Raw genomic sequence first — 25,109 nt, forward strand, 5'->3', positions numbered from 1 at the left:
CACACACACACAATATTAAAATCCAGCCCACTTAGAGGTTATTAACATCAATAGCAACAAAACCCCCAGCCACTGTAATGAACAGTGAGTCACCCGTGAACACGGTGGTGAGTCAGCAGATTGGAGGAACTGGTGAAGCCCTTCCCGCACACGGAGCAGATGAAAGGCCGCTCCCCGGTGTGGACCCGCCGGTGGGTGGCGAGGTGAGACGAGCGCGTGAAGGCCTTCCCACAGATGTGGCAGCTGAAGGGCCTCTCCCCCGTGTGGACCCGCTGGTGCTTGAGCAGGTCGGATGAGCTGGCGAAGCCCTTCGCACAGACAGGGCAGGTGAAGGGCCGCTCCCCGGTGTGGACCCGTCCATGACTCAGCAGGCTGGAGGACTGAGTGAAGCCCTTCCCGCAGACCGAGCAGGTAAAGGGCCTCTCCCCCGTGTGGATGCGCTGATGGGTCAGCACATGGGAGGAGCAGGCAAATCCCTTCCCACACACAAAGCAGGTGAAGGGCCTCTCCCCGGTGTGGATCCGCTGGTGCTTCAGGAGGTCGGACGAGTTGGTGAAGCCCTTCGCGCAAACGGAGCAGGTGAACGGCCTCTCCCCCGTGTGGATGCGCTGGTGGGTCAGCAGGGCCGAAGACTGAGTGAAGCCCTTCCCACAGGTGGAGCAGGTGAACGGCCTCTCCCCCGTGTGGACCCGCAGGTGAGTCAGCAGGTGGGACGAGTTGGTGAAGCCCCTCCCGCAGGTGGGGCAGGTGAACGGTCTCTCCCCCGTGTGGATGCGCCGGTGGGTCAGCAGGTCAGATGAATTGGTGAAGCCCTTCCCGCAGGCCAAGCAGGCGAACGGCCTCTCCCCCATGTGAACCCGCTGGTGTCTCTGCAAGTGGGACGACTGTGTGAATCTCTTCCCGCAGAGGGAGCAGCCGAACGGTCGCTCACCGCTGTGAATGAGCTGGTGCTTCAGCAGGGTGGATGAGCGAGTGAAGCCCTTCCCGCACACAGAGCAGATGAACGGCCTCTCCCCAGTGTGACCGCGCCGGTGAATCTCCAGCTGCGACGGTTTATCGAAACCTTTCCCGCACTCCCCACATTTGTACCGTCTCTCCCCGCTGCGGCTGCTCTTGTGCCCTGCCAGGTCGGAGGACTGGCTGAATCCGAGTCCACACGGGGAACATTCGTGCGGTTTGCAACCGAGACTTTCTTCTTCCATCTGCAAAGACTGATGATTTTCAGGTCCTGATGAATCGAGCGAGTCCGTCAGATCTTGACGTAGTGTTTGGTTTGAGCTTCCCGTCTGCAAACCCTCCATACAGACTCCTGTCCGGCGACAGCCAGTATTTACCGTAGCTGGTACAATCAAAACATTCAAATTAAAATATTTCTTCACACAAACGAACACTCCAAAATACAGCTCGTCAAGAGCAAGAAGTGGGATCTTCCAGCTAGATTATCCCTCAATACTAAATGTATATGGCTTTGGAGAGGATACAGGGGTGATTTACTAGAATGGTTCCAGGGACGAGGGACTTCAGTTATATGATGATACTGGAGAAGCTGGGATTGTTCTTGGGGCAGGGAAGGTTAAGAGATTTGATAAAGGTGTTCAAAATCGTGAAGGATTTTGACAGAGTAAATAAGGAGAACCTGTTTCCAATGGCTGAAGGGTCAACAACGAGGGGGGCACAGATTTTAGGTGATTGCCAAAGGAACCATTGGCGACATGAAGAAAAACTTTTCTTTAACTGCACCGAGTGGTTAGGATTTGTGCACTGCCTGATCAGGTGGTGGAGACAGATTCAACAGTAGCCTTCAAAAGGGAATGGGATAAATACTTGAAGGAGAAAGAAATTGCAGGGATATGGGGAAAGAGCGGGAGTGGGACTGACTGGATTGCTCTTCGAAAGAGCCGGCGCAGACTCGATGGGCCGAATGGCCTCCTTCTGTGCTGTACTATTCTACGAATCTATGTACTGATGCTAAACCAGCTCCCTCACACTGTTAGGCACAGTAACTCAGTGCCCTATGCTACTGACGCTATTTCTGCTAAGCCTTTATTAAAGGAAACATCATTTCCCAGTTCTGTCAGCTCCATGGCTTTATACGTTTGTAAATTCTGAAAGGAATTAAAAGCTACTGCATAAATACTAGATACCAAATCTGCCCCTTGTTATGTTGTACAACCAATGACGCCGAGAGGCTGATCCACCCTGGCTGAAGAGTCTAGGACTGGGGAGCACAGGATAAGGGGGCGGCCATTTAGGACTGAGATGAGGAGAAATTTCTCCACTCAGAGGGTGGTGAATCTTTGGAATTCTCTGCCGCAGAGAGCTGTGGAGGCTGAGTCACTGAGTGTATTCAAAGCTGAGATTGATAGATTTTTGGATACTGAGGGAATCAAGAGATATGGGGATAGGGCAGGAAGGTGGGGGATCAGCCATGATCATATAGAATGGCGGAGCAGGCTCGAGGGGCCGCATGGCCGTCTCCTGCTCCTGTTTCTTATGTGCCACCCATTTAGTCCATTGGAAAATTGATCTCTTAATGAGGCCTCCCGTCACCCACAATCCTGCGCACACCAGAAGCCGCTCGATCGGCCCGTCTGCATTCCGCCGCGGTGCAGCCTGGGCGCCAGGGAGGAGAAAACCGAGGAAGCGAGCGCACTCGCCACCCCTGGCCGCCCCCAACCCTATCCAAGCCCCCACCCCTCACTCACCCCCACCTCATTCCCCCTCACCCCCACCCTCCCCATCCCTCGCTCCCCCTCCCCCCCAATCCCTCACTTCACTCCCCCCAAAACCCCTCACTCTCCCCCATCCCTCACTCGCCCTCCTAACTCCCCCCCTCCTACTCACTCACCGCCCCAATCCCCCTCGCTCTCCCTCCCTCCCTCTCTCCCCCCCATCCCTCCCTCTCCCCCCCATCCCTCCCTCTCTCTCCCCCCATACCTCCCTCTCTCTCCCCCCATACCTCCCTCTCCCCCCATCCCTCCCCCTCGCTCTCTCCCATCCCTCCCCCTCGCTCTTCCCATCCCTCCCTCGCTCTCCCCCCCATCCATCCCTCCCTCTCTCTCCCCCCCATCCCTCCCTCTCTCTCCCCCCATACCCTCCCTCTCCCCCATCCCTCCCTCTCCCCCCATCCCTCCCCCTCGCTCTCTCCCATCCCTCCCTCGCTCTCCCCCCCCATCCATCCCTCCCTCCCTCTCCCCCCCATCCCGCCCCCTCTCCCCCTCCCCCTCTCCCCCTCCCCCATCCCTCCCTCCCCCCCCTCTCCCCCCCCATCCCTCCCCCTCATCCCTCCCTCTCTCCCCCATCCCTCCCCCCATCCCTCCCCCCCCCATCCCTCCCCCTCTCTCCCCCCATCCCTCCCCCTCGCTCTCCCCATCCCTCCCCCTCGCTCTCCCCCCCTCCCTCGCTCTCCCCATCCCTCCCTCCCTCTCCCCCCCATCCCGCCCCCTCCCTCCCATCCACCCTCTCCCCCATCCCTCCCTCTCCCCCATCCCTCCCTCTCCCCCATCCCTCCCTCACTCTCTCCCTCCCTCTCTCCCCCCTCCATATCCCTCCCCCCCACATCCCTCCCCCCATATCCCCCTCCCTCCCTCTCCCCCATCCCTCCCTCACTCTCTCCCCCCTCCATATCCCTCCCTCCCCTCCCCCTCTCCATATCCCTCCCCCCCACATCCCTCCCGCCCTTCCCCCATATCCCCCTCCCTCCCTTCCCCTATATCCCCCTCCCTCCCCATCTCTCCCTCCCCCTATCCCTCTCTCCCCTCCATCCCACCCCCCCTCATATCCCTCCCCTCCATCCCACCCCCCCCATATCCCTCCCCTCCATCCCACCCCCCCTCATATCCCTCCCCTCCATCCCACCCCCTCATATCCCTCCCCTCCATCCCACCCCCCCTCATATCCCTCCCTCCCTATCACTCCCCATCCCCATATCCCTCCCCTCTCTCCCCCATCCCTCCCCTCTCCCCTGCAAATCCCTCCCTCCCACCCACCCCCATATCCCCTCCCTCCCCCCCCCCACATATCCCTCCCCTTCATCCCACCACCCCTCATATCCCTCCCTCCCTATCCCTCCCCTCCCCCATACCCTCCCTCTCCCCCTTCCCTCCCTCCTCTCTCTCCCTCCCCCCTCCCAAATCCCTCCCTCCCCTCTCCCCCCCTCCCAAATCCCTCCCTCCCCTCTCCCCCCCTCCCAAATCCCTCCCTCCCCTCTCCCCCCTCCCAAATCCCTCCCCCCCCCAAATCTCTCCTCTCCCCCCCAATCCCCCTCCCTCCCCTCTCCCCCCCAAATCCCTCCCTCCCCTCTCCCCCCAAATCCCTCCCTCCCCCTCATATCCCTCCTCTCTCCCCCATCCCTATATCCCTCCCCCCCCATCCCGATATCCCTCCCCTCTCTCCCCCATCCCTCCCCCCCTCCCTCTCTCCCATCCCTCTCCCCCCCAACCTCATATCCCTCCACTCCATCCCACCCCCCCCATATCCCCCCCCAATCCCATCCCCCATATCCCCCCCCAATCCCATCCCCCATATCCCCCCCCCAATCCCATCCCTCCCTCCCCCATATCCCTCCCCCTCCCATATCCCTCACTCTCTCTCTCCCCCATATCCCTCACTCTCTTCTCTCTCCGGGCTCCAGGCCGCTTTGCGCAGACTCGGCACAGACCACAAGCGGCGCCTGCGCACCAGGCCCGGCCTTCGCCTCAAGATGGCCGCTCGGCGGGGCCTGTCGGGTGAGGTGCGCGGCCGTGAGGAAGCGAATGGCTGAGGGTTCAGTGAGCTTTCGGAGCCTCGCGGGTGGAAGGGAAGCGGCCGGTAAATAATAAACCCAATTACAAACCTGAGAGTTTGCAGCTTCCCCCCGCGGGTTCGCGCTTCGTGCTCTGAGGGACTGGGGCGGGGCCTGACTGACGGGAGCTTCCGACAAATGGGCGGGGCTGAAGCTGGAGGACCAAGGCGGCGGCGGCGAGTCCTCCAGCCAATAGGAGCACAGGGGGCGGGCAGCACTCCGTTAACGTGCCGGCACCGCCGATGCGCAGGCGCAGTAGGTGTTGGGTGTCTCGCTGGCGGTGCGGAGGGGATCGCAACCGACCAATCAGGGAGAAGCGGAGCGGAGCCGCTGTGCGCAGGCGCATGCGCGGGTCGGCGGACTGCTTTGCATAAAGGGCGGGGCTAGGCGAGCTGTGCGGTGAGTGCTGCTGGCGGAAATTAATCAAGGCCGAGGACTAAGTTCAGGCCCACTGGACAGGCCGCCCCGCTACTGTGGGACAGTCTCTCCCAGGCAGCGCGGTTACCGGCCCCAGTTACTGGGCACAGGAGGAGGGCAGTCGGCCCAGTGATGGAGCGTCCCGTCAGGCCCACCCCGCCCGGCCTCTCCCCTCCCCGCCCGGCAGTGAAGGTTACGGGCGATGTAACGAGGGTTTTGCTGGGGTAGATCGGGAGAAAGTGATTCCACTGGCAGCAGGGTCGGTAACCAGAGCAGACACAGATTTACGGTGATTGGCAAATGAAGCAGAGGGAGATGAGAATTTGTTTTCATGCAGCGAGTTGTTACGATCTGGAATCCACTGCCTGAAAGGCAGATTCAATAGTAACATTCAAAAATATATTTGCAAAGGAAAAATCCAGGGCTGTGGGGACAGAGTAGGGGGAGTGGAACTAATTGGCTAGCTCTCCCAAACAGCTAGCACAGGCACGATGGGCCGTATGGCCTCACTCTGGGCTGTAAGATCCATCAAAGCACAAGAAGAACGTTGGATAATGTTTAGAGCAAAACATTGAGCCACGGACATCCTTTGTTTTTGAACCCCGCGACTAATGAATTATAAACATTATTAATCAGCAAAAAAAATTCACATGTTAATCACAAGTTAACTGAGATTAACTGGCAATAAACATCCATTTTACTTGTTAATTACTTGTTTTACAGGGTGTTAGAAGTGGGGCAATTACAGACGGGAAGCTCAAACCAAACATCACGTCACGATCTGACAGAGTCACTACATTCATCAGGACCTGAATATCATCGGCTTTTGCTCATGGAATGAGAGAGCAGCAATCACAGCACAGACAAACCGCACACGTGTTCTGTGTGTGGGCGTGGATTCAGCCGATTGTCTAATCTGCAGAGGCATAAACACCGCCACACTGGGGAGAGAACGTGTAATTGTGGTGAGTGCGGGAAGGGATCCAATTACCTCTCTGAGCTGGAGGTTCACACCGGGGAGAGGCTGTTCAGCTGCTCTGTGTGCGGGCAGGGGTTCACTCGCTCCTCCCGCCTGCTGACACGCCAGCGAGTCCTCGCTTGACAGGAGTGGTACGATTCTGCTGCTGTTAAATCACGTCCAGCTATCTTCACTCTGGTGGTTGGGGTTTGCTGATGCTGATGTGAATGACCCTCTGGAGCTGGGCTGGAGTTTAATATTCTGCATGTATGCCAAGTAAATAAGCTTTGTTTCCAACACGCACAGTGTGTCGAGTCCTTGATGTCTGTAAGATAAGAGCTGACTGTTGACATGTCGGGGGGACTGCGGCGGCCCTTCAGGGACTGCTGTCCCTGATCCTCTTAATTCGGGGAATCTCAGCTGAAATTATATTCTAATAAAATAATTAACTTTCAACGTCAATCCCAAATTAATCTTTGACACAATTTAGTGTCAGAAAGTACCCACTGATTAAAAGTCCTGGCTAATCCAGGCTGGCAGTAGTTACTGACCTATATATAACCCACAATGGGACCTTCCATTAACCCACCAGAAAGGAGGGGGCAGGGTCTCCCAGTGGATAATCGAGTGTTCTCGTATTTTTCCGGAACAATGATCCCCTGGGAACTTGAATGAAGATGGGTCCAGTAATGTAGTAAGTGGTATTGGAGTCGCTGACCTACATTGGCTCCCGGTCTAGCAACGCCTCAATTTTAAACATTCTCATCCTTGTTTTCAAATCCCTCCATGGCCTCCTCATCCCTCCTTATCTCTGTAACCTCCTCCAGCCCCACAACCCTCCGAGATCACTGTGCTCCTGCGATTCTGGCCTCTTGCGCATCAAGATTTCCATTGGCGGCCGTGCGTTCAGCTGCCTCGGCCCTAAACTCCGGAATTCCCTCCCTAAACCTCTCCGCCTCTCTCACTTAAGAAGTTCCTTAAAACCGATCTCTTTGCTCACCTGTCCTAATAGCTCCTTAGGTGGCTCTGGGTCATTTTACTACATAAATAAAAGATGCTATATAAATGCAAGTTGTTGTTGGAGATGGAAATGCGGAATATTACTTTGAACTAAACCGCGAGAGGGAGGTCACCGGGTAGATTCGGGGCTGATATCGGGAGGTTCTTCGCGCAGACTGATCGGTACGTGAACCAGACCCACGGGTAGAGGTCCTAACTCGGGATGGGGGCATCGTTGCCAAGGCTGGAATTAGTTGCCCCTTAGAGAGGTGGTGGTGTTAGAGAACTTAAGAAGTAGGAGCAGGAGTCGGCCATTCGGCCCCTCGAGCCTGCTCTGCCATTCAATACGATCATGGCTGATCATCAACCTCAACTCCACTTTCCTGCCAGATCCCCATATCCATTGATTCCCTTAGAGCCCAAAAATCTATCGATCTCAGCCTTGAATATACTCGCCAACTGAGCCTCCACAGTCCTCTGGGAATTCCAAAGATTCACATCTCTTTGAGTGAAGAAATTTCTCCTCATCTCAGCATTAAATGGCTGACCCCTTACTCTGAGACTGTGACCCCTGGTTCTAGACTCCCCAGCCGGGGAAACAGCCTCCGTGCATCTACCCTGTCAAACCCCTTAAGAATGTTATATGTTTCAATGAGATCACATTCTTCTAAACTCTAAGCAATATAGGCCTAGTCTACTCAATCACTCCTCATAGGACAATCCCCCATCCCAGGAATCCGTCGAGTGAACCTTCATTGTACTCCCTCTAAGGCAAGTATATCCTTCCTTAGACCAAAATAAGGATGGATGTTCTTATAAGTTTCTCCTCAAAATAATAGGGTTCACAGGTAGATATTCACAGATTTATTAAGCACAACAACAACAACTTGTATTTATATAGCACCTTTAACATAGTAAAACGTCCCAAGGCGCTTCACAAGACAATAAATTTGACACCAAGCCACATAAGGATAAATTAGGGCAGGTGACCAAAAGCTTGGTCTTAGTTATGCTGGGGATATGTGGTCGGAAGCTCATTTCAGGATCAAATATGACACCAAGGTTGCGAACACTGGTTCAGCCTCAGACAGATGTTAGGGAGAGAGATGGAGTCAGTGGTTAATGGCTTTGGTCTTCCCAATATTTAATTGGAGAAAATTTCTGCACATCCAGAACAGGATGTCGGGCAAGAAGTCTGACAAATTTAGAGACTGTGGAGGGGTTGAGAGAAGTGGTAGTGAGGTAGAGCTGAGTGTCGTCAGCGTACATGGAACATAGAAAAATAGGAGCAGGAGTAGGCCATTCGGCCCTTTGAGCCTGCTCCGCCATTCAATATGATCATGGCTGATCCTCTATCTCAATACCATATTCCCGCTCTCTCCCCATACACCTTGATGCCTTTTGTGTACATGTGGAAACTGACGCTGTGTTTTCAGATGACATCGCCAAGCGGCAACATGTAGGTGAGAAATAGGAGGGGGCGAAGGATCGATCCTTGGGAGACAGCAGAGGTAATGATGTGGGAGCGGGAAGAGAAGCCGTTGCCCGTGATTCTCTGGCTACGATTAGATAGATAAGAATGGAACCAGGCGAGTGCAGCCCCACCCAGCTGGGCAACGGGGGAAGAGGCGTTGAGAAGGATGGAGTGGTCAACCTGTGTCAAAGGCTGCAGAAGGACGAGGAGGGATAGTTTACCTTTGTCACAGTCACAAAGGTTGTCATTTGTGACTTTGAGGAGAACCGTTTCGGTACTGTGGCAAGGGCGGAAACCTGATTGGAGGGATTCAAACATGGAATTGCGGGAAAGAGGGGCACGGATTTGGGAGGCGACAACACGTTCAAGGACCTGGGAGAGGAAAGGGAGGTTGGAGATGGGGCGGTAGTTTGCAAGGACAGAGTGATCAAGGGTTGTTTTTTGAGGAGCGGGGTGATGAAGGAGAGGGGGACGTTATCAATGTCAGCTAACATGGGAGCCAGAAAAGGAAGTTGGGTGGTCAGCAGTTTGGTGGGAATAGAATCGAGGGAGCAGGAAGTGGTTCTCATGGACAAGATGAGCGCGGAGAGGTCCTGAAGGGAGATCGGAGAGAAACTGGAGAAAGATGTGAGTTCAGGGCTAGGGCAGGGGAAGTTTGGCCTGGTGGGCTAGTGGAAGGAAGGGAGGTGGCAGAGGCAGCTGAACGGATGGTCTCAGTCTTAGAGACAAGGAAGACCATGAGCTCCTCACACGTGTTGTCGGAGGTGAGGGTGGGGGAGAGGGGTTTAAGAAGATGGTTAGCAGTGGAGAATAGAATCATAGAAAGTTACAGCACGGAAGGAGGCCATTTCGGCCCATCGTGCCCGCGCCGGCCAACAAAGAGCTAACCAGCCTAATCCCACTTCCCAGCTCTTGGTCCGTAGCCCTGCAGGTTACAGCATCCCAAGTGCACATCCAAGTACTTTTTAAATGTGGTTAGGGTTCCTGCCTCTACCACCCTTGGAGTTCCAGACCCCCACAACCCTCTGGGTGAAGAAATTTCCCCTCAAATCCCCTCTAAACCTTCCACCAATTACTTTAAATCTGTGCACCCTGGTTTTTGACCCCTTTGCTAAGGGAAATAGGTCCTTTCTATCCACTTTATCTATGCCCCTCATAATTTTATACACCTCAATAAGGTCTCCCCTCAGCCTCCTCTGTCCCAAGGAAAACAGACCCAGCCTATCCAGTCTTTTCTCATAGCTGAGATTCTCTACTCCCAGGAACATCCTTGTAAATCTCCTCTGTACCCTCTCCAGTGCAATCACATCTTTCCTGTAATGTGGTGACCAGAACTGCACGCAGTACTCTAGCTGAGGCCTAACCAGTGTTTTATACAGTTGAAGCATAACCCCCCTGCTCTTGTATTCTATGCCACGGCTAATAAAGGCCAGCATTCCGTATGCCTTCTTAACCACCTTATCTACCTGGCCTGCTACCTTCAGGGATCTGTGGACATGCACTCCAAGGTCCCTTTGTTCCTCTGCACTACTCAGTGTCCTACCATTTAATGTGTATTCCCTTTCATTGTTAGCCTTCCCCAAATGCATTACCTCACACTTCTCTGGATTCAATTCCATTTGCCACTGTCCTGCCCACCTGACCAATTTATTGATATCTTCCTGCAGTCTACAGCTTCCTTCTTCAGTATCAACCACACAGCCGATTTTAGTATCATTTGCAAACTTCTTAATCATACCCGCTATATTCAAGTCTAGATCATTGATATATATATCACAAAAAGCGAGGGACCTAGTACTGAGCCCTGCGGAACCCCACTGGACAAAAACACCCATCAGCCATTACCCTCTGCTTCCTGTCTCCGAGCCAGTTTTGTATCCAACTTGACACTTTGCCCTGGATCCCATGGGCTTTTAACTTCGTGACCAGTCTACCATGTGGAACCTTATCAAAAGCCTTGCTAAAGTCCGTATACACTATATCAAGCGCACTACCCTCATCTACCCTCCTTGTCACCTCCTCAAAAAATTCAATCAAGTTTGTCAGACACGACCTTCCCTTAACAAATCCGTGCTGACTTTCCTTGATTAATCCGTGTCTTTCTAAATGACGATTTATCCTGTCCTTCAGAATTCTTTCCAATAATTTTCCCACCACCGAGGTTAGGCTGATTGGCCTGTAATTATCGGTCTATCCTTTTCTCCCCTTTTAAACAAGGGTACCATATTAGCAGTCCTCCAGTCCTCCGGCACCACACCTGAAGCCAGAGAGGATTGGAAAATGATGGTCAGGGCCTCTGCTATTTTGTCTTTTGCTTCGTTTAACAGCCTGGGATACATTTCACCTGGGCCTGGGGATTTATCCACTTTTAAAGCTGCTAAACCCCTTAATACTTCCTCTCTCACTATGTTTATTTCATCTAATATTTCACACTCCTCCCCCCGATAGCAATGTCTGCTTCGCCCCTCTCCTTTGTGAAAACAGACGCAAAGCATTCATTAAGAACCCTACCGACGTCTCCCGCCTCCACACACAGATTACCCTCTTGATCTCTAATAGGCCCTACCTTTTCTTTAGTTATCCTCTTGCTCTTAATATATTTATAAAACATCTTTGGGTTTTACTTGCCAAGAATTTTTCATGCTCTCTCATTGCTTTTCTAATATCCTTTTTAATTGCACCCCTGCGCTTTCTGCACTCCTCTAAAGATTCTGGAGTATTTAGCCCTCGGTATCTGTCATATGCCTCCCTTTTTTTCTTTATCCTACCCTGTATGTCCCTAGACATCCAGGGGGCTCTAGATTTGTTAGTCCCACCTTTTTTCTTTAAGGGCACATATTTGGTCTGAACCCTCCGGATCTCCTCCTTGAATGCCTCCCACTGCTCTGACACCGATTTACCTTCAAGTAGCTGTTTCCAGTCCACTATGGCTAAATCCCCTCTGAGCTTAGCAAAATTTGCTTTTCCCCAATTTAGAATTTTTATTCCTGGTCTATCCTTGTCCTTTTTCATAACTACCTTAAATCTAACAGGATTATGGTCACTAGCACCAAAATGCTCCCCACTGATGCTCCCCACCTGCCCAACTTCATTCCCTAAAACGCAGTCCAGAACCGCCCCCTCCCTTGTTGGGCTTACTACATACTGGCTAAAAAAGTTCTCCTGGATGCATTTTAGGAATTCTGCACCCTCTATACCCTTCACACTAATTTTATCCCAGTTAATATTGGGGTGGTTGAAATCTCCTACTATTACTGCCCTATAGTTTTTACACTACTCAGAAATGTGTCTACATATTTGCTCTTCTATCTCCCTCTCACTGTTTGGGGGTCTGTAGTACACTCCCAGCAGTGTGATCGCCCCTTTTTTGTTTTTCAATTCGACCCATATGCCTTCGTTTGATGATCCATCCAACATATCATCCCTCCTCACAGCTGTAATAGTTTCTTTAATCAATACCGTGACTCCCCCTCCCTTTTTACCTCCCTCTCTATCCTGTCTGAAAATCCTGTACCCAGGAATGTTGAGCTGCCATACCTGCCCCTCTTTCAGCCACGTCTCTGTAATAGCTATAATATCATAGTCCCAAGTATCTACCTGTGCCCTCAGCTCATCTGCCTTGTTCGCTATACTCCTTGCATTGAAGTATATACCATTTAGTACAGGCAAACCTCCTTGTTGACTACTATCTAGTGCTTGATTCCTCTGTCCTTCCAATTTTCTTTCTACGTTTTTGTTTTCCAATGCCAGTTTTTCTTCCCTCCCTATTGACTCTATACTTAAGCTCCCATCCCCCTGCCAAGCTAGTTTAAACCCGCCCCAACAGCACTAGCAAACCCTCCCGCGAGGATATTGGTCCCGTTCCCGTTGAGGTGCAACCCGTCTGGCTTGTAGAAGCCCCACCTCCCCCAGAAATGGTTGCAATTCCTCAGAAATCTAAAGCCCTCACTCCTGCACCATCTCTCCAGCCACGCATTCATCTGCTCTATCTTCCTATTAGCACGTGGCACTGGTAGTAATCTGGAGATTACTACCTTTTGAGGTCCTGCTTTTAAACTTCTTTCCTAGCTCCCTAAACTTCCTAAATAGAAGCTGGGATTTATCATTGCATTCCAGAATGATTCTGGAATAGTGAGCAATTTTGGCAGACGAGAGCAGGACCCGATAGTGCTTTATGTGGTCCAGCCAGATCTGGCGGTGAATGGCTAAACCAGTTGTCCGCCATATCCGTTCAAGTCTGCGTCCCTTGGACTTAAGGGAGTGAAGATGAGGGCCGTAACAGGGGGAATGGCCAGGGTGAGAGAGAGTCATTGTTTTAAGAGGGACTCGGGCATCAAAGGTGGTGGTGAGGGTGTGGTTGACCAGATCGGTAGCTGCAGAAATGTCATGGTGAATGGAGGGCCAAAACTGGACAGTTGGAAATTCATAAGTGCAGTTGTAAGAGAGTTGGGAGAGAGTTTATTCCAGCGGCGGACATAGAAGGAAGTAGGGTTGGTGGGGGGTGGAAGGGGAATGTGGGTGGAGAGCGATACAAGGAAGTGGTCAGAGATGGCCTTATCTGCGATTGACATGATGGGGGTAGCGAGGCCACGAAAGCTGGCTAGGTCGAGAGGGTGGCCATGATTATGGGTTGGGGAGTTTACATGGAGGGAGAGATTAAGGGAGGATAGGAGGCTAGTGAACTCAGAGGAGAGAGAGAGCGTGATGAATTGAGATGGAGGTTGAAATCACCGAGGATGAGAAGTCGCTTGGTGCTGAGGGAGGAAAGCAGTGAAGATATCTTGGTGATAACATTTTTATGGTACTTTGGTGGGAGGTAGAGAACAAGAATTTTAAATGAGAAGTGAGAGGGGTGGAATAAGGTGAGACGCTCAAAGGAGGAGAAACTGCCAGAGGAATAGGGAGACAGACCAAGGTGTAATTTGGTGATGAGAGCCACACCGCCACAACGGTCTGAGCGGGGCAAGTGGTGGAAGGTATAGCCAGGCGGGGAGGCTTCATTTAAGGGTAAGGTGTCATCACCCCTCAACCAAGTTTCCGTCAGGGCCATGATATCGATGCAATCATCCACGATAAGCTCATGGATGGCAAGGGCCTTGTTCGCGAGTGAACGGACATTCTGGAGGGAGATGTGGAGAGGGTCGGTGATGGCTGACCCACTGCCAGTGTCCACGGGGTCAGCGCTGGGGGGATGAGTTGGATGGGGAGGAGATTGGCAAGATTTGCCCCCAGTGGGCGCGCTGGGTAAGAAGGTCGGCGAGAGAGTAGGATGGGACAGTTGGGGTTGATTCTCGTAAGGAGGCAGCGACGAGTGCCTCGATGGGCCCTTCGTAGGACGCCAAGAGAGGCACAGGGAAGCTGTGGGCTTATCCAAGAGGGAGTCAAGCCAGGGATGGCATCAGGAGAGAAGGAAGGTTGAAGAGTAATGAAGGTTGGGGTAGGGGAGGGCAGAGTATCCGAGAGAGGAGAGATGAAAGGAGGCATGGCAACAGGAGAGCGCGGTCATAGAGGGATAGAGGGAAAAGGAAAAGAGGTGGAAAAGTATTGAATGGCTCTGGTCCGGAGCGGCAGCCAAAGTGCGGGAAAAGCTCAGGTTACATAGGCCTGTTTAGATGTAGTTGTAGTGTCCGTGTGTTGATAAAGACACTGAAGACAGGAGTTGGTTCATAGGTATTTACTAAGCAAAGTCTGGGGGGGGTTCTAACGGATATACACAATATACAGGTTTATATAGCCGAGTGGCAATTACCAGCATTACAGCACACCTGGGGCTCTTAAAGGCACATACACCACAATTCCTCCCCTTTTAGCTAACCAGTACATCATATTTTAAGTAATTATTAATTACATGTTATAAGCAAAATAATATACATTGCTGTAGTTAATTAATTATAAGTTAGTCTCTCAGGAGGCTTCCTGACTCGGTCCGGATAACGCCTCGGGGGTGTAGTAGTTCTGTGGTGGTGGAGGACATCTTTATTACCTCCGGCCACTTGGAGTGTGCATCAACCGCGATTAAGAACATTGAGTCCATAAATGGACCAGCAAAGTCGATGTGCACCCTTTGCCAGGGAGATGAGGGCAACTCCCATGGATGTAGAGGGGCTTGTGGTGGAGTGTTTTGGACCTTCTGGCATCCTAGGCAGCTCTTGGTCATTTCTTCGATGTCTCCATCGATACCTGGCCACCATACAAACGCCCTAGCTAGGTTCTTCATTTTCACTCCACCCAGCCCCTCGTGAAGCTCCTTTAGCACTTTATCCTGGAGTTTTGGTGGAATCACCACTCTGGATCCACACATCAAGGTTCCTCGGCACACTGACAGCTGTTCTCTTCTTTGCGAGAATGCTGGCAACAGTGGTTCGCCATGTGCTGGCCATCCCTTCACTGTTAAATCGTAGACCCGTGAGAGAGTCGGGTCATTTCTCGTTTCCCTTTCAATGGCAGAATTTGTCACTGGTAGACATTCCACTATGGTAGAGTGGAACATCTCTACTGGGTCTACTGTAGGTGCCTCTTCTACCGTTGGCAACGGTAGATGCGATAAACCGTCAGCATTCCCATGCTGTTTTGACCCTTTGTATTCTATGTTGTATTGGTGTGCCCCTAGAAAAAGGGACCACCTCTGTAGCCTTTGCGCTGTCATAATGGAAACACCTTTTTTAGGGTTGAATATGGAGATGCGGGGTTGATGGTCAGTCAACAAGGTAAATTTTTGTCCGTGTAAGTAATGGTTGAATTTCTTCACTCCCCATACCAGGCTGAGTACTTCCCTGTCGATTTGGGCATAGTTACACTCAGCTGAGTTTAATGAGCGTGACGCAAAAGCTATCGGCCGTTCTGAGCCATCAGGGAATTTATGGGATAATACTGCTCCTATGCCGTAAGGGGATGCATCGCACGCCAGTCTGATTGGCAGTGATGGGTTGTAATGAGCCAAAACTTCTTCGGATGTGATTAAGTCTTTGCATTTATGGAAGGCACGTTTACAGTCTTCGTTCCATTTCCAAATCACTCCTGTTTGTAGAAGTTCATTAAGAGGGTGTAGAAGAGTTGATAAGTTCGGTAAAAATTTATGACAGTAATTTATTAATCCCAGGAACAACCTTAATTGTGAAACATTTTCAGGTGCTGGGGCTTTTATAACCGCTTCAATTTTTTCAGGTGACTTATGCAACCCTTCATTATTAATTATGTGGCCACAATATGATATCTGATTTTGGAAAGATTCGCACTTGGGGCGATTTGCTCGTAGGCCCCGTTCTTTCAGCCTAGTGAGCACCTGCTCCAAATTGGCATGGTGCTCGTTGTCGTTTTCTCCTGTTACAAGGATGTCGTCTAGGTAGCATTGAGTCCCCGGAATCCCTTGCAGGACTTGCTCCATAGCTCTTTGCCAGATAGCTGGAGCTGATGCTACTCCAAAAACCAGTCGATTGTACTGGTACAGGCCTTTGTGTGTGTTTATCGTGAGATACTTTTTAGAGGCCTCCTCAACCTCCATCTGTAGATATGCCTGTGCCAAGTCAATTTTGGTGAAACGTTTCCCTCCGGATAGTGAGGCGAAAATATCTCCTATCCTCGGAAGAGGATACTGTACTGTGTGAAGGACCGGGTTTACAGTCACCTTGAAGTCACCACAGATGCGAATTTTTCTCTGTTTTTCAGATTTATCTTTATTCAATTCAATGCTTTTTTCATGACTGGAGCGATGGGTGTTGCCCATTCGCTGCAATCTATTTTGGATAATACGCCTGCTTTTTCCAAATTCTCCAGCTCTGCCTCGACTGCTGGACGTATTGCGTATGGCACCGGTCTTGCCTTAAAAAATTTGGGAATTGCTGCATCTTCCACTTTTTTATTGAGGCGGTGATGCCTTTCAAGGTTCCTAGTTTCTCTTGAAACACTTCTTTGGCGTTGGCCAAGATGTCTTTTAATCGTTCAGGTATGATGTCATCATTGTTTTTTTTCCTTACTGGTCACCGTCAGTGCCTGAATGGAGTGCCAGTCTAAACGTATCTTCCTGATCCATTCACGTCCCAACAACGGTGGACCACCATCTTGTAGAATGTATAAATACAACTTTTGTATTTCTTTGCCGTTGTATACAACAGGCACCCTTATTTTTCCTTTGGGGCATACTTTCTGCCCCGTATATGTTTTTTAAGATAATGGATGTGTCTTTTAGAGGTACAGGTAGACTACCCTTTATCTGAACTTCCGAAAACCGAAACCCTCTAAAAATCGAAGGTTTTTTCGTTCAGCGTAAGTCGTGCGCACAACATGACCAGAGTGGCGCACGACTTACGCTGAGCAGAGGGTCAGAGTAAGTCGTGCGCACGACCCCCCGCCGACCCCGACCCCCGCCAACCCCGCGGACCCCCGCCGACTTACGCTGAGCAGAGGGTCAGAGTAAGTCGTGCGCACGACCCCCCGCCGACCCCGACCCCCGCGGACCCCCGCCAACTTACGCTGAGCAGAGGGTCAGCGTAAGTCGTGCGCACGACCCCCCCCCCCGCGGAACCACCTGACTCGCTTCCAAAGGCTCGAAAGCAATGAGAGCTCTGAGCCCGCGGCGGTGCCGGCCCCTGCTCCGACCGAGCACGACGACCTGTTGGTGGAAATGCGGAACTTCATTGCATTCCAGGCTAGCAGCGACGGACAAGTCACGACTGCAGACCCCCCCGCCGACCCACCTTCCGAAATCCGAAATTTTCCGAAAACCGAAACACGGCTGGTCCCGAGGTTTTCGGATAAAGGATAGTCTACCTGTATATGCGAAAATAGCCTCTCGTAATCCCGTCGATTTATTACGGTTAGAGCTGATCCTGTATCTAGCTCCATTTTAACTGGGGACCCTGCTATTGTGAGGGTAACCCAAATGGTTTGGTAATCATCTTTGGCAAGTACATTATGTAATTTGAGACAGCTTAGCCTCTTGTTTTCGAAGTCGCTATCGCTCTTCTGGTCTTCGGAGCTACTGTCCGTCATCATTTGTACCTCCCTGTACTTTATTGATTTTTTTTTTTCTGTCTGGATTTATTTTGTCCAGATCGGCATACCCGTGCAATGTGTCCAATCTTCCCGCATTGCCTGCATGCTTTGTCCTTGAACCAGCAGTCCCTCTGGTTATGGGTGGATCTGCCGCAGCGATAACATCTTTCGAAACCCTGTATCATTTCATGGGTGCCGAAGTCCTGTGTCTTTTGTTGTATCTCTGCAGCTCCTTTTGCTGCTGCTTCGTATGATACAGCCATACTGAAAGCTTTGTCCAATGTTAAATCTTTTTCAGAAAGCAGTCTTTTTTGTGTTCCTTCACTTAAGAGACCACAAACGAATTTGTCTCGAAGATAATCTGATAGTCCTGCCCCGAATTGGCAGTACTTTGATAGCTTTCTTAATTCGGTTAGGTAATCAGCGTTACTTTCATTCTTGTGTTGATTTCTCTTGAAGAACTTGAATCGTTCCGCTATCAGCAGCGGTGTTGGGTTTAAGTGCTCCTGCAGGGTATCAACAATTTCTTTAAAATTCTTGCCCTTTGGTTTGGCTGGAGTGATTAAATTTCGTAACAGCCCGTATGTCTTTGCGCCCATTAAGTTCAGAAGTACTGAAGCTTTTTTTCATCTTCTATTCCATTTGCAGTGCAATATACCTCTACTCTTTCCACGTATGTGGTCCAATCCTCTATTTCGCTATCAAAAGCATCAATATTACCAGATTTAGGCATTTCAGAAAAGATATGGCGCTTCCCGCGCTTTTTTTTCCTTTTCTGTAGCAAAGATATGGCGCTTCCCGCGCTTTCCCGCCGCTGCTGCCGATGACAACGCTGTTTACTGCGGTTTCCGTTCTCTTTTTTATTTACTGTTGGAGACTCGTTCCCACCGGAGTTTCTCTCCAGGTCTGAACGCTGACCTGCTTGCCGCGCCGGCCGTCTCCCGAGTGCTCCCTCCCAGTCCGTTATTGCTTGCCTCCGATTTCGCTGCCTGCCTCAGCTGTAGAGCCAGCCGCTGGAGCCCCAGCCTGACGCCCAGGAAGGATTAGCGCAGTACCTGCCACCAGCTTGGCCAGCTGGTGAAACCACAGCTTCTCTCACTTCCTTGAGTCTTCTGGACGCCCGAGGAATCGATGTCCTTGAGGTGCTGCCGAATTGCAGGTAAGTCCGTTTCCACTTCGTCGCCACTGTAGTGTTTGTGTGTTGATAAAGACACTGAAGACAGGAGTTGGTTCATAGGTATTTACTAAGCAAAGTCTGGGGGGGGTTCTAACGGATATACACAATATACAGGCTTATATAGCCGAGTGGCAATTACCGGCATTACAGCACACCTGGGGCTCTTAAAGGCACATACACCACAATTGTAATTAATGGAATACATATTTCCTGGTAGCAGGGAATAGGTTAGGGATAATAGTAGGGAGACCAGGGTCAAAGTCAGAGGTCCTATGCAAGGACGAGCCGACGTAAGCAGGATAGGACCGGTACGGAGCATCGACGAACCACTGTCCAGAGCAGGTGAGTGAAGTGCAGAAGCTATTTGAAGGGTAGAGATAAGAACTCATAACTAGTGTCAGCCGTGACTCAGTGGGCAGCATTCTCAGCTCCGAGTCAGAAGGTTGTGGGTGCAAGTCCCATTCCAGAGACTTGAGCACAAAAGCTGAGCTGAAGCACCAGTGCAGTACTGAGGGAGTGCTGCACTGTCAGAGGAGCAGTACTGAGGGAGCACTGCACTGTCGGAGGGGCAGTACTGAGGGAGCACTGCACTGTCGGAGGAGCAGTACTGAGGGAGCACTGCACTGTCGGAGGGGCAGTACTGAGGGAGCACTGCACTGTCGGAGGGGCAGTACTGAGGGAGTGCTGCACTGTCAGAGGAGCAGTACTGAGGGAGCACTGCACTGTCGGAGGGGCAGTACTGAGGGAGCACTGCACTGTCGGAGGGGCAGTACTGAGGGAGCACTGCACTGTCGGAGGGGCAGTACTGAGGGAGTGCTGCACTGTCAGGCAGTACTGAGGGCGTGCTGCACTGTCGGAGGGGCAGTACTGAGGGAGCACGACACTGTTGGATGGGAAGTACTGAAGAAGCGCTGCACTCTCATTAAACCAATGCCCTTCTCCTTCTAAGTGGTGGAGGTGGCAAATTTGGGAGGTGCTGCTGAAGAAGCCTTGGCGAGTTGCTGCGGTGCATCCTAAGAACATAAGAAGTAGGAGTCGGGCATACATCCCCTCGCGCCTGTTCCGCCGTTCAATAAGATCATGGCTGATCATCGACCTCAACTCCACGTTTGCGCCCAATCTCCATATCCCTTGATTCCCCTAGAGTCCAAAAATCTATCGATCTCAGCCTTGAATATACTCAATGACTCGGCATCCACAGCCCTCTGGGGTAGAGAATTCCAAAGATTCACAACCCTCTGAGTGAAGAAATTCCTCCTCATCTCAGTCTTAAATGGCCGACCCCTTATCCTGAGACTATGCCCCCTAGTTCTAGACACTCCAGCCAGGGGAAACAACCTCTCAGCATCTACCCGGTCAATCCCCTTCAGAATCTTGTATGTATCAATGAGATCACCTCTCATTCTTCTGAACTCCAGAGAGTATCGGCCCATTCTACACAATCTCTCATCATAGGACAGCCCTCTCATCCCAGGAATCAAATCTAATGAACCTTCGTTGCACCGCCTCCAAGGCAAGTATATCCTTCCTTAAATAAGTCCATGCCTGCATGCAACAAGACCTGGATGACATTCAGGCTTGGGCTGATAAGTGACCGGTAACATTCACGCCACACAAGTGCCAGGCAATGACTATCTTCAACAAGCGAGAGTCTAACCACCACCCCTTGACCATCAACGGCATTACCATCGCCGAATCCCCCACCATCAACATCCTGGGGGGGGGGTTCCCCATTGACCAGAAAATTAACTGGACCAGCCACATGAATACTTTGGCAACAAGAGTTGCGGGGATAGGGTGAGATATGTGTTGGTGTAGGGGTTACGGGGATCGGGTGGGATATGTGTCGGTGCAGGCTCGATGGGCCGAAATGGCCTCTATCTGCACTGTGGGGTTTCTGTGATTCTGTGAAGAGCAGGTCAGAGTCTAGGTATTCTGCGGGAAGTGTCTCCCCTCCTGACTCCCCAAAAAAGCCTTTCCACCATCTACAAGGCACAAATAAGGAGTGTGATGGAATACTCTCCACTTTCCTGGATGAGTGCAGCTCCAACAACACGCAAGAAGCTTGACACCATCCAGGACAAAGCAGCCCGCTTGATTGGCACCCCATCCACCACCTTAAATATTCACTCCCTCCACCACTGGCGTACCGTGGCTGCAGTGTGTACCATCTACAAGATGCACTGCAGCAACAAACCAAGGCTTCTTCGGCAGCACCTCCCAAACCTGCGACCTCTTCCACCTAGAAGGACAAGGGCAGCAGGCGCATGGGAACACCACCACCTCCAAGTTCCCATTCAAGTCACACACCATCCTGACTTAGAAGTATATCGCCGATCCTTCATCGTCGCTGGGTCAAAATCCTGGGACTCCCTACCTAACTGCACTGTGGGAGTACCTTCACCACACGGACTGCAGCGGTTCAAGAAGGCGGCTCACCACCTTCTCGAGGACAATTAGGGATGGGCAGTGACGATAAAAATGATTTAAAAAATGAGACCAAAACTATGCACAGTACTCCAGGTGTGGTCTCACCGAGGTCCTGTACAATGGTAGCAAGCCTTCGTTACTCCTATACTCCAACCCCTTGCAATAAAGGCTAACATGCCATTTGCCTTCCTTATTGCTTGCTGTACCTGCACGCTAGCTCTCTCTCTTTCTTGCACGATGACACCCAAATCTCTCTGAACACCAACATTTAAAAATTTCTCACCATTTAAAAAATAGTCTGTTTTTCTATTCTTCCTACCAAAGTGAATATCCTCACATTTCCCTACATTATACTCCATCTGCCACCTTACTGCCCACTCACTTAGTCTATCTATATCCCTTTGCAGACTCTGTGTGTTCTCCTCACAGCTTACTGTCCCACCTAGCTTTGTATTGTGAGCAAACTTGGATATATTACACTCGTTCCCTTCATCTTGGTGATTTATATAGATTGCAAATAACTGAGGCCCCAACACTGATCCTTGCGGCACCCCACTAGTTACAGCCTGCCAACCTGAAAAAGATCCGTTTATCCCTACTCTCTTTTTTGGCCGTTAACCAATCTGCTATCCATGCTACTATATTATCCCAACCCCATGAACCCTTATCTTGTGTAATAACCTTTTGTATGACACCTTATTGAATGCCTTTAGGATATCCAATATGCTACATCCACTGCTTCCCCTTAATCTACCCTGCTAGTTACATCCTCCAAAAACTCTAATAAATTTGTCAAACATGATTTCCCTTTTGTAAAACCATGTTGACTTTGCCTAATCATGTTATGATTTTCTAAGTGCCCTGATACCACTTCCTTAACAATAGATTCCAGCATTTTCCTGATGACTGATGTCCAGGCTAACTGGCCTGGAGTTCCCTGTTTTCTCTCTTCCCTCCTTTCTTGAATAGCGGTGTTACATTTGCTACCTTTCAATCCGCTGGGACCATTTCAGAATCTAGGGAATTTTGGAAGATCACAACCAATGCATCCACTATCTCTGCAACCACCTCTTTTAGAACCCTAGGATGTAGGCCATCTGGTCCAGGGAATTTGTTGGCTTTTAGTCCCATTAGTTTCTCTAGTACTTTTTCTCTACTTATATTAATCACATAAAGTTCCTCACCCTCATTTGACCCTTGGTTCCCCACCATTTTTGGTCTGCTTTTTGTGTCTTCAACTGTGAAGACAGATACAAAATATTTGTTTAACGTTTCTGCCATTTCCTTATTCCCCATAATAATTTCTCCTGTCTCAGCCTCTAAGGGACCAACGTTTACTTTTGCTACTCTCTTCCGTTTTACATACTTGTAGAAGCTCTTACAATCTGCTTTTATATTTCTTGCTAGTTTTCTCTCATTCTGTTTTTTCCCTTTTTATCAATTTTTTGGTCATCCTTTGCTGGTTTCTGAAACTCCCCCAATCCTCAGGCTCACTACTATTCTTCACAACATTATAAGCTTCTTCTTTCAATCTAATGCTATCCTTAACTTCTTTAGTTAGCCACGGATGCATCACTTTTCCCGTGGAGTTTTTGTTTCTCAATGGCATGTATTTTTGTTAAGAACTATGAAATATTTCTTTAAATGCTAGCCACTGCTTATCTACCACCATACATTTTAATCTATTTTTCCAATCTACTTTAGCCAACTCGCCCCTCATACCTATGTAATTGGCTTCATTTAAGTTTAAGATTCTAGTTTCGGACTTAGAATTTCACATTAAGTTTGAGAGTGATTTACTATCACATTATGATCACTTTGCCCCAGAGGATCCTTTACTATGAGATTGCTAATTAACCCTGTCTCATTACACAATACAAGATCTAAAATAGCCTGTTCCCTGGTTGGTTCCATGACGTATTCACAGAAATCACAGAAACCCCACAGTGCAGATAGAGGCCATTTCGGCCCATCGAGCCTGCACTGACACATATCCCACCTGATCCCCGTAACCCCTACACCAACACATATCCCACCCTATCTCCGTAACCCCATTTTAATCCCCCTAACACTAAGGGTCAATTTATCATAGCCAATCAACCTAACCTGCACATCTTTGGACTGTGGGAGGAAACCGGAGCACCCGGAGGAAACCCACGCAAACACGGGGAGAATGTGCAAACTCCACACAGACAGTCACCCGAGGCCGGATTCGAACCCGGGTCCCTGGCGCTGTGAGGCAACAGTGCTAACCACTATGCCACCGTGCTGCCCCTATGCCACCGTGCTGCCCGTGGCCCAGGAAATTTGGGTCGGGGGCTTCCCGTGGCCGTCGAGCTGTGGGCCCGCGTGGGATTCCGATCCTGGGCCTCCCCTAACTGCCGGCGCGCAGTGCTTGCGTATCCCAGGGGCGCAGTTAGTTCGAAGCGTCCCCTGGGATCACGTGGGCCATGGAGAGCCAATGCTGGCAGGGAATGCTTCATTCATAAATTTGACAGGAAGAGCTATAAGCCCCAAAACATAACTAAAACTTCAAATACATTTTTTTTTAAATCACATTTTTAAAATAACTATAAATTACATGAAATAACTATTTTAAACAATTTAAATTTTTGAAAAAATTAATTACATTTTCTAACGGGGCTAAAAATAAACTTACCTTTCTTTAAAGTATTTAAAAATAATAAACCTGTGGGAAAATTAATTTTAATTTTAATTAATTCACCACTTACCTTGTTAAATGCAGGCCTTGCGCCTGCTTTTTAAAAGTGTAACTGCTGGAGACATACCCTCCCGGAGAAACCTGCAAAAAAAAACGTAAGTTCGATGCGCACGCACTGCCTCTCCGGCGTACGTGTTCCATCTGTCAACCCCTTTCAAGGGAATGGAAGTTCCGGTTTCCCGCGCATGCGCAGTGCATGCATGAAACCGGCACTTTAGTTGGACTCAGGCGTGGGGACCCGAATTTCTGGGCCATTGTTCTTGGAAACTGTCCCGAATGCATTCCACGAACTCATCCTCCAGACTACCTTTGCCAATTTGATTTGTCCAGTCTTTATGCAGATTAAAGTCCCCCACGATTATTGCATTACCTTTGTTACAGGCTCCTACTATTTCTTGATTACTTCTTCCTACACCACCCTTTGAGCCACGCATTTAACTCTCTGATTCTGTCCAACAGTATAGCTACTATTAGGGGGCCTACATACTACTCCCACCAGTGTTTTCTGCCCCTTGTTATTCCTTATCTCCACCCATGCTGATTCTACTTCCAAATCTTCCGATCTCCTTCCTGTCACAATCTGCTTATTTTTACCCAAATCGCTACACTATATTGCCTTGACCTTTCTCTTTAGATTTCTAAATTTCCCCTCCCCCTTTTTTTAGTTTAATGCCCTATCTACAGCCCTAGTTATTCAATTCACCAGGACGCTGGTCCCAGCCTGGTTTAAGTGGAGCCCGTCCTGACGGAACAGCTCTCTTTCCCCAGTACTGGTGCCAGTGCCCCATGAATTGAAACCCCTTCTTCCCACACCACTCTTTGAGCCACGCATTTAACTCTCTGGTCTGCTTGACCCTATGCCAATTGGCGAGTGGCTCAGGTAGTAACCCAGAGATTATTACTCTTGTGGTTCTGCTTATTAATTTACACCCTAGCTCCTCAAACTCCCTCAGCAGAACCTCATTCTCAGTTCTACCTATGTCGTTGGTTCCTACATGGACCACAACAACTGGATCCAACCCCTCCCACTCCAGGTTCTTCTCCAGCCGCGAGGAGACATCCTTAACCCTAGCACCGGGCAGGCAATACAGCCTTCTTGACTCTCTTTCGTGACAGCAGAGTATCTATCCCCCTGACTATACTGTCCCCTACCCCTAC

The 25,109-nt window shown here is 50.3% G+C and overlaps 2 protein-coding genes across 7 annotated transcripts in view; one reads left to right on the forward strand and one right to left on the reverse strand.

The window, feature by feature from the left end:
* Positions 1–4,958, reverse strand: LOC147097532 (uncharacterized). Its single transcript, XM_085971458.1, has 2 exons — positions 4,835–4,958; positions 1–1,339 (listed from the first exon to the last, which is right to left on the reverse strand). Exon 2 carries the CDS (start codon positions 1,299–1,301, stop codon positions 90–92), a length of 1,212 nt encoding a protein of 403 aa, XP_085827584.1. The 5' UTR covers positions 1,302–1,339; positions 4,835–4,958; the 3' UTR covers positions 1–89.
* LOC147097533 (uncharacterized) overlaps positions 4,667–25,109 on the forward strand; it is a 27,302-nt gene continuing 6,859 nt past the window's right edge. Inside the window, exons 1-3 of one of the 6 annotated variants that reach the window (XR_015074304.1) lie at positions 4,669–4,809; positions 5,924–6,165; positions 8,594–8,616. The gene's annotated coding sequence lies outside the window, so the exon portion shown is untranslated. The other 5 variants (XM_085971452.1, XM_085971455.1, XM_085971453.1 and 2 more) reach the window with 5 other exon arrangements.

This window comes from Somniosus microcephalus, chromosome 31 (genome assembly GCF_052327205.1).
Source record: "Somniosus microcephalus isolate GS21.2 chromosome 31, FLI_Smic_1.0, whole genome shotgun sequence".
Taxonomy (NCBI): Eukaryota; Metazoa; Chordata; class Chondrichthyes; order Squaliformes; family Somniosidae; genus Somniosus; species Somniosus microcephalus.

What these genes read in the sequence shown, in the direction of transcription:
- LOC147097532 (XM_085971458.1), bottom strand. Translation starts at nt 1,301, where the DNA reads ATGGAGGGTTTGCAGACGGGAAGCTCAAACCAAACACTACGTCAAGAT.